Here is a 14,696-nt window from a genome sequence, read left to right as displayed (position 1 = left end):
AGCATGTTCCACCTCTGACCAGTTGGAAACTCACTACTTTATAAACTAATCTAAAGGTATAATAAAAAAAATAGTAGTTTGAACATAGATGCCCTTGAATGGCTAGATAATGATCCCCATGGAAGACAAGTGTTATTAATAAAAATCTCAGTACCAAGTCCCTGCAAGTTACAGGCCAGGGAGGCCCCAGAGGACCCCCAAACATACTAATGCCCCTGTTGCTGAAGACATAATATACTTTGTTATAGGACATAGAGAAATAAAGTGATAGCTGACATAAAAACTTCCTCTCATAGTACCATACCGTGCTGTGCAGGCAGTATGGAGGAAAGAGCTGAGTGATGTACCTGCATCCTGCCCTGCATGCTGTAGTACGGACCCACCAGGCACGAAGTGCCCGCTGGTGCAGGCGTGATATGAAGCCTATGTGTGTAGCCAACTGCCTTCCGACTGGCTTCCATAGGAATTCAGGTCTGGAACTGTAAACCTGGCCGAAAGCCTGTAGCTCACTGTTTACAGGTCCTTCTACTGCTGTTTGTCAACAAGGTATGTTGTCAAACTTACTTTCTAAGTATATATGCTTACACTCATAAATGAATGTTACTTCCAACCATGGACAGAGGTCAGTGTTAATGTAAATATTCACACCCCATCTAAGCCTCAGGGAACATCACTGAAGAGGGATGGAATGACACCAGAGCTGCAGGATGGGGTAGCGTGCTGTGAAACTCTGTGGAACATAGCATAACTTCGCCCATGGTCTTGCTGCAGCTGTGGTTACCTTCACAAGATGGAGTCCACAAGATCAGTCAACTTTCCAACAGGCAGCACTAGCAGGACTCAGAAGATGTGAAGTGAGGAAGGGGAAGTGTTGAGGATGCTCTGGGGGGGGGGGGTGGAGGAGGGAGTTGGAGGAAGTGAAAGGGGAGGCCGGCTACATATCAAGTTAATAAAGAATAAAAGAAGTAAAGCTAGGTGCAGTGGCCCACATCTGTAATCCAGACACTGGGGAGGCAGAAGGAGGATTGTTGTGTGTCTAACACAACCTATACAGCATTGTGCCAGGAAGTGTTCTTGAACCCCGAAAGACCACCAAGGAGTAGACTCTGATGTAGTCACATTAGGGTCTCTTTATTGCAGACTCGAGTTTGGGCCCACTTACCACCAATTCACAGGACAGTTTGGTGAAGCAGCCCTGAACTCTCATCAGGACAGGGTTTTATAGGAAATGGGAGTAAATGAGGGGGTGTCCATCCTGGAAAGCATCTAATTGAATGGATATTGTAAGCTGGCAGGTGGATGCTCTGAAGCAATACCATACACAATCAGCAATGGTCTGAAAGTACATCTGAAATAGTCAAGCTAGTCTCTGTTGCTAGGAAGTAGCTAGGGAGTAACTCTGGAGTATGGGTCAAGGCCAGGCCATGGGGTCCTTCCTGGAACTTGGGTTCAGCTGCAGGTCAAGTTCTCAGGCTTTTTTTTTTTTTTTTTAAGATGGAGTCCAGTTCTAAGATGGAGTAGGTCTGGCCTCTCGACAGCATGACCCTGTCTCTCACACACACAAGCAGTGACCTTCAGATGATAATTATACTGGTCTTCTTAATACCCAAGTGCAAGTTTAAAGTTTTGACTGGAACTTTGAGCTAAGGAACTAAAAGCAGCCAAAGAGACCAGGGACAGGCTACCTTCCTGGGCTCCTCTGTCCCCATACCCAGTTCTCCTTTAAAAATTAGGAAAAGATTTACATTTCTATTTTGTGTGAGTGTGTCCGCACACTCAAGAGAGCATGTGTGCGCTATACATGCATGTCACAGGCCATGTGCAGAGGTCACAACCTTCAGTAGTTTCTCTTTCCATCATGTCAGTCCTGGAATTGAACTCAGGTTGTCCAGCTTGGTGGCAAGCACCCCTACCCATTGGACCACCTAGCTGGCCCCTAATTTCTTCTCACAGAGTCTGGATCTCCTCAACCCCAACCCAGAACCTGACACATCTGTTTCCTCACTTTAAGTTCAGCTGCTCTTCATTCATTTCATTCGTTCATTCATTCATTCACATCCTCATTAATCTCAAAAGCATTTTATTGAAACTCTCTTATAGGCCCCACTCAAGGTGATCTGACCACAACCCACCCACCCACCTGCCACGTCCCGGTTAAGGGGTCTGGGTCTGTAAAGGGGCATTTGGTGTTACAGTGACTGGGCAGAGAGCAGGAGTCTACAGGGTTTTGTCCTCCCAAGATGCCAGGAGCACATTATTGAAAAATTCATTCTACAGCCAACTGCAGCTGGCCAGGGAGGCCCAGCTGTGAACAGATTGTCATCTGGCTGGGGACACAGCAGGTAATGCCAATGCTGTCTGAGGATTATGAGTGAACAGATGTGGGAAGGACTTTGGCTCTGGGAGAATGAGGAGTCTTCCTGATGGAGGGGACTTTTGAGCTTGGGCCTTGAAGAGTCAGTAAGAGTTTCAGATGGAGTGTAAGGCAGGAAGTCCCAGCAGAAGGAAGCAAATGGACAAAGGTATGGATGCTTTAGGAGCTGGAGTTACCCTAGAGAGGGGTGTTCCTGGGGAGTGCAGGAAGCAGGGGTGGTCGTGAAGGCAGCAGGGGAGATGAGTAGTGGAGGTAAAGAGGTCACAGTAGACAGGCAACGCTTCCCTCCTCTTTCCAGCCCTAGAAGTTACTCAGGATGTTGCTGATGATATCATACTTGGCGTTTTCGTAAATGTTTCTGATGTGAGGGGGCACGCCTTCAAACTTGTCCTTTTCAGAGACATCTGACTTGTCATCATTAAAACTGGCCACTTGAGTGTCCTCTTCGGAGACATCTGACTTGTCGTCATTAAAACTGGTCACTTGAGTAGCCTGTGGGAAAGATGCCAGACAGTCACCACTAAAACAGTAGAGAAGGTCCTTTCCCAACCTGCCTGTGGTTTCCCCCTCAAGGAGAGGGTAAGGCAACAGAGGTATCAGCTACAGGGCATGATGAGAGATCTGTGGGAGGCCAGAGGGCCTGTCTTGAGACCAGAAGTTAGATGCTCCAGAGCCCCAATGTCTCCTCTAGAACTCTTCCAAACTTCCCCTCTCCTAACAGTGGGAAGATCTAAGCCGTACTGACATTAAGGGCACACCATGCTTTTTGAAGCACTTGCTGGAAAAGGCTTGGTTGCTTCTGAGTTTCAGAGGAAGACCCTGTGTATCCAGCACATACACAGCCACTCAGTATCTCCCAGAGCCCAGGAGAGCCCAGCACGAGGGGACGGTTAGCCTCAGGATCGGACCTCTGAGGTGAGAGGCCCGGAGTGGGCATGTGACAGCAAAGCTTCTCACCTCTCTACTGCAATCCCGGTCACAGCTCAAGGTCAAGGAGGTTGACTGCCGCCTTCTGAAGAATTCACCTGTGCAGTTTCTCTCCTCCTGTTGGTGAATGGGACAAGAGCTAGAGGCACCTTGCCACATTTCTGGAAAGAGGCAGGAACTGTCTGTCCTCGAACTAGAGATACAAGCTAGACCCAGAAAGGAGTGGCTGGGAGGAACAGATGCACAGCCATTAAAATAAAGGACAGGACTGCACGCAAACGATTGCGGGAGAGGTAACCGTAAGTTACCTCGCCCAGAGAAAACATGTTTGTTGAAGATTGTGAGCGAAGACATGTCAACAGCTGATACCTGTGCCTGAGCCATGAGTTATGAGTCAGTAAACTTAACCGTTACTTTAAATGTGAATGGTAAATAGAACATTTTTTCTGGCTCTGTCTTTTAACAGCAACATCTCCAGGTGGATCACAGACACTTTGTCATTTTGATCCTTTTTTTTTTTTTTTTTGTACATGCAAAACATGCTAAATAAAACTCTACCACTGAGCCACACGTTGCTGTTGTAGTAAGTAATGCAACACTTGCAATACTTTATAGTAAGAAAGGGTATTAAAAAATCTGATTTTTTTTTTAATTACTTGGGTTGTGTGAGAATAATGTCTATGGAAGACAGAGAACAGCAGGGGAAGTCAGCTCTCTCCACCACATGGGTCCTGGTTCCCTCAATCCAACAAACCATCTCTGGGCCCAAACATTTGACTTTGAAAAAAAAAAGGTTTCAATATTACAGCTGCTGGTGAAGTGTCCAGGTGATATGGAAGAAGGCAAGAGAAAGAAATCCTCCACGAAGAAATCTGGGAGCTGAAAGAAGGTGACTCACCCCATTCTCCAGGAAGTCACAGTTTTGTGGCTGTCTCTCCCTGGTGGAAGTGCACACTGTCTCTTTAATCCTGAACTCGAGTGGGATATTGGTACTGGGGTTCTAAAGAAGCAACAGAGAACTCATGAGCATCTCTTTTCTACAGGTTAGGGAACAAAGCACAGAGGGCTTCTGTGTTACTGTCTGCCTCATTCTAATCCTAGTCAGTCCTGTCCACAGAAAGCTGGGACGTATCAAATGACCATAACAGAGCCCTACAGGGTAAAGTCAGTGGTGGTACACACCTGAATCTCAGCACTCAGGAGATTGGGGCAGGTAGATCTCTGTGAATTCAAGGCCAGCCTCATCTACATAGCAAGTTCCAGGCCAGTTAGGGTGACATAAATAGAGGATTCAATCGGGAATGGTGGCACACACCTGTAATCTCAACCCTTTGGAGGTGGAACAGGAGAATCAGGAGTTCCCAAGCTATCCTCAGCTACATAGCAAGTTCCATGCCACCTGGGCTATATGGTGTTCAGTCTAAAAAACAGGAGAGGTTGTGATCTTTGCCACAATGTTATGATACTCCTGTGACTGCCCTTCAGTATCTTCTTGTATTAAGTAGGAACAAAAAAATCTCTTCCCTTCACATCTCATGCTAGGAGAGAGGCTGAGGGTACTGACTTCTCCTACCTGTGAATAGAAGTTGCTGGCCTAGAACTCATTACATAGCGGAGTCTAACTTTCGATCCTCCTGCCTCCATCTGTTGAGTGCTGGGGCCCAAATTCAGTGTATGCAAGGCAAACACTCTACCAACTGAGCTACTGCCCCAGTGCCCAGGTAAGAGAAACCTACACCGCCTGTTTCCTAGGCATGGCAGATACTCACCTGACTAGAAGGTGGAGTGGCACTTAGCAGGCGGAAGAGGGGTCGTCCTTGCTGCCCACGGTTGTATGCCTCTATGGCCCTATCAACAATGTTCTCATAGCTTAGTTTGAGACGGGCCTCACAGGTGACCACAGCCAAGGCCACCACCAATCCGAAGGTCTTCCACAGACTTGCCATTGTCTCTGACACACTACCACTCTTGGCCCCTTTTATTTAGGTGATATTGAGGCTGCCTTGCTCAAGGACTGCCGGTGACATAAAGGGCTGGTGCTTCTAGAGAGAGGGCCCCTTCTTTACTTGGCTAGAGACCAAATATTAGCCAATGTTATGAAACGCTGTTGGCCAAGAAAGGCAAGGAGGTTTGGGCAATAGACCAGGACATCAAAGTGAGTCCTAAGCTAAGAGCAAGAGCCTTGTGGTCAGGCTGGGTATACCTGTTCATTCTGGGCCTTAGTGTCCTTCTAGACTTCCTCTAGACTTGCCCATTCACAGTTCTGTCTCTACCTGGCTCTCACATTTTGATCCCAAAAATAGCTGCCCAGAACCCATGGACTCCACATATGAGTCCATCATCCAGGTTCACAAAGAGATGTTTTGAAGCCACACTCAAGGGGATAACTACATTTTTTAAATGCTGAACTTTTAAAACTCTGAATCTCATCACTTATTGGATGTTAACATTTTATAGACTGGGAATGGTGGCACACATCTTTAAACCCAGTACTTGGGAGACACAGCCAGGTGGATCTCTATGAGATCAAGGCCAAACTGGTTTTCAAAGTGAGTTTCAAGCCAGCCAGAGCTACATAGTAAAACCCAGTCTTTAAAAATAAAGGTATGGTGTGGTAATGTGCACCTTTAATTCCAGCACTTGGCGGGCAGAGGCAGGAGGATATAAGAGCTGTAAGGAGCCAACCAAGAAACTTTGAACAAATCATCACACAAGAGATTTATTGGGAAAGACACAAGAAAATGGCTGCCTCTGCTGGGGATGAGGGAGAAGTAGCAAAGAACTGAGCAGAAGGCAGGTTTTATGTAGAGTTTTCTGGGTGTAGGGGGAACTTTCCAGGGGTACCTAGGATTGGTGGGATTCTGTGACTTGATCTTGGGGCAAGCTCAGGGACTGGTGGGATTCTGTGGCCTGATCTTGGGCATTCTTTCCCCTGTAGGATAGAACTTGGCCACCTTCATCTCAAGGGACTGGAAGTCTGGTGTGGGCCCTCGCTACTTACACCTCAAGGGGCTTATTTACAGAAGGTGTCTGTTAGTTCAAAACCAGCCTGGTCTACATAAGGAGTTCCAGGAAGGCTACATAGTGAGACCCTGTCTCGATAAATAAGTAAAATAAAATTTATTTATTAAATTTTATTACTTAGTATGTGTACATGCCCATATAGCCGTGACACAAGTACGGAAATCAAAGGACCACTTTGTGGAACTGGTTCTTGTTAGGGTTTTGTGATGGAAGAAGACCTCAGCAGGTCAGGGCCAAAGAATGCCACAAAGTCACACCATGCAACAGATCTCAGAAGAGAGATTTCTTTGGGAGGGGTTGATTGAGCAGGCAAAATAGTGAGGAGAAGAGGGGGGAGATTGAGAGGAAGGAGGGAGGGAGAAGAGGAGAGAGAGAGACAGAGAAGGAGAAGAGAGGAAAAGGGGAGGGAAGGAAGAGAGAGAGAGAGAGAGAGAGAGAGAGAGAGAGAGAGAGAGAGAGCGCACAAGCACAACACAGGCCTTTATGGCACAAACTCAACTCCTGGTAACACTGGAAATGTGTTGCATTTGGCGGCTGGTGACGAAGTAGCTGCCAGTGCTGAATGTCACTGAAGGCAGGCTGGGGGAGGGCCTGATCTCCAGCAGTTCACTCTTCCACGTGGGTCTCAGGATAAACTCCAGAGCTTCAGGCTTACGAAGCAAATGCCTTTACCCACCAGCCATCTCTCCGTCAGCCATTCTTAGTCTTTTGGATAAGATCAAGAATAAAACTTGGGAAAGTTAAGACCTGATAACCCAAGGCCCTCCAGCCCCTCACAGAGCTGACAGCAGCATCCTCACCGTGTTTTGCCTCCAGCAGCTCACTGTGCAAAGGGACAAAAATCCCTGTTTGTGAGTATACGTAGTTCCAGGAAGCAGCTTGAAAGAGGATCAAATAGGCCCCACCTCTCTACGAGTGGGAATGGCTCTCCAGCCTTCCCATGGGTAAGGAGCGTGTGATGAACCTGCCTGTCTCCATCTTAGGCTTCACAGCCATCTTCTAGTACAGACAAACTAGGCTCATTCCTGACTATGATTGAAGGCCTGTTTTTCAAGGATTGGGCCACACCCACCTGTAGCCTTAACTACAAATGATTCTGCACTTCCTGATCTAGGAAAAGGCAACCATATCTTTGTCTCAAGATAAATAATAACCATCTTGCAACCCTACCTCTGTTTCAAAAGGTTATTTTGACCTCAGATTCAAGAACTTCTTGCTTTAGCTTCTTGAGTGGAGTGTTGGTGATGAAATGTTATTTTATTGTGGTTTTGATTTGCATTTCCCTAATGGTTAATTATTTTTAGTGCGGGTTTTTATGTGCTGAGCGTCTGTCTGTCTTGAGAGAAATGCTCATCCAAATCATTGTAAAGTTTCTTTCCTATTTTTTCTTTAATTCATTCATTCATTCATTCATTCATTTTTCACAGCTAGAGTTTGCGAGAGGGGAAAAAAATAGGACAGGCAAGTTGTAAATCTCAGCAACTGCCAAGTGAAGGAAGGCTAAGAGGAAGACAGAAAACCATCCCTTTTGAGTTAGGTTCTGCAAGCTGCTGCTGTGTACGTGTGGGCCGGGGGTGAGGGGTGGGGAGGAAGGAGCCTTCGGAGGAAACACTGAGAAAGCCAGGGGGTCAGGGCAAACACGCTTAAGATTTGGAGCTGGTGTCTAGAGAAGAGATGGAAAGGGGAAAATAACACTTTTTGTGTTGGAATTTAGAAAAGTGAGCCGATGGGAGCTGGAAGAATGGCTCAGTGGTTAAGGACCCTGGCTCTTCTTGTAGAAGACTTGGATTCTGACTGTAACTCTAGTTGTAGGGAAACCAGTGCTCTCTTCTGACCGCCTTGGGAACAGAAACACACGTGCTGCCTACATACATGTAGGCAAAACACTCATAGAAATAAAACAAAATAATAGCAGTTTTGTTTTTTAAAGACATTAAGAAAAGGGAAGTGGGGCTGAAGGAATGGCTCAGTGGTTAAGAGAACTGACTGTTCTTCCAGAGGTCCTGAGTTCAAATCCCAGCAACCATATGGTGGCTCACAACTGTCTGTAATAGGACCTGATGCCCTCTTCTGGTGTGTCTGAAGACAGCGCCAGTATGTTCACATACATAGAATAAATGAATAAATCTTTAAAAAAATTCTAGAAAGAAAGAAAGAAAGAAAAAGAGAGAAAGGAAGAAAGAGAGTAAAGGGAAGGGAAGTGGTTAGGTGTTAATCCCAGCACTGGTGAGGAAGAGGCAGGAGGATCTCTGTGAGTTTGCAGCCAGCCTTTTCTACAGAGTGAGTTCCAGGACAGACAGGGCTATACAGAGAAACCCTGTCTTAACCCCTGCTCCCCGCAAAAATGGGGAAAGTAGGCTTAGTACAGATCTATAAACAATTGCCTGCCCCCTCCCTCCCTCCTCTTTCCCTCCTTTCCTTTCTATCTTTTTTCCTTCTTTCTTAAGGTATGGAATCTTGCTGTGTGGCCCAGGCAGGGTTTTAATTTCTGGGCTCAGGTAATTTTCCTGCTTCCACCTCCTGAGCAGCTGGGCTGTCAAAGAATTCCACTGCACTCAGCTTACACATTTTAAAATAGAGTTATGTGCATTGTCCATAATTGTTTTAACACTAAATGCTGTATATTTCAGGGTTGGAGTGGTGGCAGACACCTGCAATCCCAGCACTTGGGAGATGGAGGCAGGGAGATCAGCAGATCAAGGACATCCACAGCTACAGGTCTAGCCAGAGGCCCTGGGTTTTGTTTTGTTTTTAAAGAGAGAAAGACCGTAACATCCAATGGGCAGAGAGGTATGGAGGACCTGGGAGGATTTGGGAGCAGGGTAAATGTAAGTAAAATATATTGTATATAAAGTTTAGTAAAGGGGCTGTAAAAAAGATGGGTCAGTGTTCAAGAGCATTTGCTGTTCTGCTGAGGACCCAGGTTCACCCCCAGAACCCACACGGAAGGCCACAAGGCATCTGACACCTTCTTCTGGCTTCTAAGGGCATCTGTATACACTCAGGCATACACATAAATACATCTTTTACATTTTTAAAAGATTTATTTATTATAGTTATGTGAGTACACTGTAGCTGTCTTCAGACACACCAGAAGAGGGCATCAGATCTCATTACAGATGGTTATGAGCCACCATGTGGTTGCTGGGAATTGAACTCAGGACCTCTGGAAGAGCAGTCAGTGCTCTTAACCACTGAGCCATGTCTCCAGCCCCCATCTTTTACATTTTTAATGAAAAAGTATTAGATCGCCATTAGAGGGTAAAGGATTCAGTAAAACCCAGGCTTTAGGGGTCAGGGATGCAGCTCATTGGTGGATGCGGGGTTACAATCCCCAGCACTGAAGAAAAATGTCAAGGCTTTAGACTCAGTGGTGTCTGCAGCTTTCTAAGCCATGGCTTCTGTAAGTTTGAGACACTCATGTGGTCCCCAAAATTGACAAAATAAGGCCTGTAAGAAAGAAGAGAGTCTCAGTGATTAAGAGCTTTTGCTGCTCTTGCAGAGGGCCCAGGTTCTCTGGGTCATGCAGGGCTATAGGGCTGGAGAGAGGCTCAGTGATCATGGGCACTTGCAGGAAAAGCACTCCTGCCTTCAGAAGAAATCTGCCCACCTATGAACTCCAAAAGGTCAGGTTCAGGTGGGCGCCCCCACTCCAAATTCTGTATGCCCATCAATTCCCACATAGCATATATCAGGCCTAGCCAAAAGATTTCATAAGGACTGATGGACTGTGAAGAAAGACCCTTCTCAGCTCCTGTGGGCCCTTGGGAAAGCCCTTTTCCTCCCCTTCCCACTTCTGTAATGTGTGGTCAGGAGGTGGACATAGATTCCGGAAGGAAACCTTGCCCAAGTGGTCTGAGCAAGGTGAGTTGGATGAAGAAAGTGACTATGGCCACAGTGCTCACATGAAGACATACCTGACAGGCCTTTTCCCCTTCCCTGATGTTCTAAACCAGTGTGTGAGCATGAGTTGTGCCAATATCCACAGGCAGAATGGCATTCCTGGGTAAATTTTTAGAGGTCTCCCAACTAACCTCAGCCCTGACCCAGTAGTTTTGGCACATCTGATGGTGTACTATCCAACCTGTAGGCACTTCCTGCAAAATCCAGTATGTTTGACTGAGCTACTGTTTGCTGCCTGGCACCAGAAAGAGGTAGGTGTGTGTGTGTGTGTGTGTGTGTGTGTGTGTGTGTGTGTGTGTGTGTGTGTAAGTGTAGAAATGGAAACAATCTCAAAGGTGCTGGAATCTGGAGGTCCTATCTATCAGTGGTTTAAACTTGCAACTCTGCTATAAGCATGAGAGGGATACATCTCCTGATGTTTTCTGACCATGTGGAGATATAAGTACAAAAGTATTCCTTATCCTTATCCCCAAATGAAACAGTCCAAAAAAAAAAAAAAAAAAAAAAAAAAGGATTTTGGGTTGGTGGAATGATTAAATGGTAAGGACCCTTCCTGCCAAACCTGACAACCCAGGTTTGATCCCCAGGACCCACATAGTGGAAGGAAAGAACTGAGTCTGACAAGTTGTCCCCTGACCTCCACACATGCCCCTCTTCCCATTAAATAAACAAGTAAACTATGCCTTAGGAATTCCACTGGTAAGCTAAGCGAGGTCCCTGCAATCTCAGCTCCTAGGAAGTAGAGGCAGGCAAGAGAGTCAGAGTTAAAAGGACTTCCTTTTCTACATACCAAGTTGAGACTGGCCTAGGCTAGGTGAGATTCTCTCAAACTGAGGAACAAAAAAAGACGCTTGCTGAGGCTGCTGCTTGAGTTCCATTCCTAGGACTCATATAGTGAAGGAGAGAGTTCCTTCCTCAAGTTCCTCTGACCTCCACCCCCAGGCTATGATACATGCAGAACCTCTCCCCAACACACACACATACACACACACACACACACACACACACACACACACACACCACAGATAAAGAAAATGTCATTCAAAATATAAACTAAAAAGAAGAGAAAAATAAAATGAAAAGGAAGGCCAACCCGACACATTTTGGAATCTGCTGGGCTTTTTTTTTTGTACCAGATTGGAAGCCTGTAGTCAAGGTCAGGCAATACTATGGCCTTCCAGCCGTCTGCTTGCCAAGTAACCCTCGGTGCCAGGATCATGTTCTGGTTCCCCTGGATAGGGCCTCCTCAAAGGTACTTAAAAATCTCCTGTGTTGGAATCTTTTCCAGGAAAAAGTGCCCAACATTCATCCTTTAGTTTTTCAAAGGCCCAGGACTGTCTTGAAGAGGGGCAGAGAGGAGCAGCACCTTTGCACCCTGCTGGGGCAAGTCCACCCTCTTTTGAGGTGTAAGGAAGAAGTCTTTCTCCCAAGCTTCAAGAACCTGGATGATGTCTGGCGGGGAAGCAATAAAAGGTGGGTTCCTGCCCCTGCTCCTGCCTCTGCTTTGCCAAGTCTGAGACCAGAAAAGTCAGGACAGTAGTGTTATAACTTTGTCCTCACCCCACCCCACCCTGCCCCACCCCCTTTCCTCTTCTTTACCTGTTTCCCTGCCCCATAAAGAAGTGATTCAGGATTTTGAGCCAAAATCAGGAAGAAAGCTCAAAGCTTCCTGTTTGGGGTGGTTTGGACTCTTTCCAGAGATCACAGACAAGTAGGAAGGGAATTCTGGTCCATAGGAGCAAGAATGTCAATTTGATCTGTATGGTGGTGGCACAGGCTTTTTATTACAGCTCTCAAGAGGCAGAGTCAGGTGGATTTCTGTGCGTTTGAAGCCAGCTTGGTCTACAGAGCAAGTTCCGGGTCAGCTAGGGCTACATGGAGACTTTGTCTTGAAAACAAACAAAAAGTTTAATTTAGCTGTGCTCTGAAAGTAACTCATTCCTGACAAGGACTGCAATAAGTTATTAACTGGATCAGAGCCACCAATCTGAAAGTGGCAGTTCAGTGTAGTTTGGTTTGCATTTCCCTGGATGAGGTGGGACATCTTTCACATCATCTTTTCTGTCCATGTAAGTTTCTATCCACATTGTATATTCTCTCACTCTCTGTTTCTCTTTCTTTTTCTCGACTTCTTTCTCTTCCTTTTCTAATTTTTTCAACTTCTTTCTCTCCTTCCTCTCTTGCTTCTGTTGAGACAGGGTTCTCCTAAGTAGCCCAGGCTGGCCCCAAACCGCAGTCTTCCAAATGGTGAGTCTCTGCCTTGTGCCATTTCTCCCCCCTCTCCCCTTTTAAAAAATGCTGTCTTTCTTGAGGGCAGGAAAGTTCACCTGTTTTGTTCAACAGCACCTAAAACATTTTGTGGGACCCTGGGGGGGGGTGGTCAAGTAAAATCGGCTGGATTCTTACATTCACTTGCTGGGGGAGTCTGGGTGGTCAGTTCCCCAAACTCAGACTCAAGTTTCCACATTGGTAACAGGGAAGGCTTTTGGAGTGTCTTTAAGGGGCCATGCAGCTTACTGGAGAGAACAAGCAGATCTGGTTTAATGTGGTATTTGCTGCCCCCTGGTGATGGAGCTGATTCTTCCTGTGTACCACTGGGGGTAATGCAACCTCTAACTTCCTGCTTTGCTGGGGAAATGGGTAAGTGGGAGAGGAGAAGAATGAGACAGGACATCCTCTGCACCAGGGCATCCCTTCTGCCCCTTCACCTTCCTCAGCCCATCCTACCCCTGACATCAGCATCTGACATCTATGAAGGATCTCTTGCTGTCTGATACTTTCATACCGATTACTATAACTGAGTGTTGAACTAAGGGCTTCAGGTTTGCTAGGACCTCACTCCTAGCTTTAATTTCCTGCTGTCTGGCACTCTGTTATAGCAACTGTGTATCTACCCCAGAACTCACACCTGCGTTTGTAGTCGTTTAACTTGAGAAGCACCATTTGGGGCCAGGGATTGCCATTCTACAGAGGAGAGCAGGCTAGCGATGGAACACAGTGGTGAGAGTGCTTGCCTGACACATACAACACACTGGGTTCAAGCTCAGGCACTGCCAAATAAGTGAAGTTCGGGGAAGGACAGCCTGCAGGGATAGGATGCTCAAGATGCAGAAACTGAGCTACTTGGCTGTTCTGAATCCTGGAGCTTTTTCTGCAGTGCCACCCACTGGAATGCCCCTGTTATTATGGTCTGTCTTACAGGGATTAAGACTACTTGCTATTTCCCGCCCACACCCTTTTCCAGCCCACATTGATTCCTTCCTGGCCTAATTTTTGGGATCTAAGAAGCTGCCTCTCTTTGCTCAGCAATACTTAAGCTCTCAGGGCTTCCTCTCGACTGGGACTCGGCTGTTGTTCCTGAGTTTTGCAGAAAAAGTTATCTGCAATGTTTGTGTAGAGGCAGGTTCTAACGCAGTCAAAGCTGACCTGGAACTTATTACGTAGCCTTTCTGTCTGACATGTTCACTTCTCACATACTGGGATTATAAGAGTGTGCTACCCACCCTTGGATAGCCTAGAGGAAGATCATGTATTTCTCCCCACTTAGTCCTGCAGGAAAGCATATCTAATGTAAACTTTACAATTTTAACCATTTGAAGGCTCCAGCTATTAGGCACACTCACTATTGTACCCCCCACCCCGGCCATCTATCCTCGGAGCATTATAATTCCTAAGGGAACTCTCCCCACAAACAACTCCTTTTGTTCTCAAACCTAATTACTGTGACAAAAATACCTGAAAGTTAAAAGGAGGATTTATTTTGCCTTATAGCTTCAAGAGTTTCTACAAACCCTTTATAGTAGGGAGGACCCTGATGGCAAATTTTACCTCATAGTACCCAGGAAGCAGAGACACAGAATAAATACCTACATGATGAGCCAGCTTCGGACTTTGGAAAACTAGCTCTATGGTGTATGTGCATAATGAGTGGGGGTAGGGGCAGACAGGCCGAGGTACACATGTGGAAGTCAGAGGACAACTTTGTCGAGCCAGTTTTCAATTCTCCGTCTTGAGGTGGATTCCCAGGATTGAACTCAGGGTCCTGAGTTTGTGTGGCAACACCTTACCTTCTGAATCACCTCCCCAGCTTAACATATTTTTTAAATTTCATTTTTAAAATTATTGTATACATACAGGTGTTTTGCTTGAATGTGTCTGTGAACCACACATGTGCAGTGCCCTGGAACCCAGAAGGCTTCAGATCTGGAACCGGAGTCAGTAGGTGCTGGAAATCAAACCCAGGTCCTCTGAAAGAGCAGCCAGTGTTCTTAACGACTAGCCCATCTCTCCAGACCTTAACATACTTTAAAAATTATTTATTTATTTATTGTAAGTATACTGCAGCTGTCTTCAGACACACCAGAAGAGGGCATCAGATCTTAAAACAAATTTTAAAAATAAAGAAATGGAAAAGTGGTGTGTGGCTTTTTGCAGTCTTCTAGGAGACTGGTGATTGTAGCTTTGGGTA

At 46.1% G+C, this 14,696-nt stretch overlaps 1 protein-coding gene across 1 annotated transcript; it reads right to left on the bottom strand.

Annotated features, from left to right (window-relative positions):
- Positions 1-2,674: 2,674 nt before the first annotated feature.
- On the bottom strand, positions 2,675-5,247 carry LOC308434479 (neutrophilic granule protein-like; the record flags this gene model as incomplete). The annotated part of the gene is made up of 4 exons (XM_080934759.1): positions 2,675-2,815; positions 3,332-3,418; positions 4,200-4,301; positions 5,071-5,247. 4 exons carry the CDS (start codon positions 5,245-5,247, stop codon positions 2,675-2,677), a joined length of 507 nt encoding a protein of 168 aa, XP_080790885.1.
- Between the last annotated feature and the right edge of the window lie 9,449 nt (positions 5,248-14,696).

This window comes from Micromys minutus (genome assembly GCF_963924665.1).
Source record: "Micromys minutus genome assembly, chromosome: 21".
Taxonomy (NCBI): domain Eukaryota; kingdom Metazoa; phylum Chordata; class Mammalia; order Rodentia; family Muridae; genus Micromys; species Micromys minutus.
Note: the sequence above shows the minus strand (reverse complement) of the source record. Positions and strands in the feature narration are given on the sequence as shown.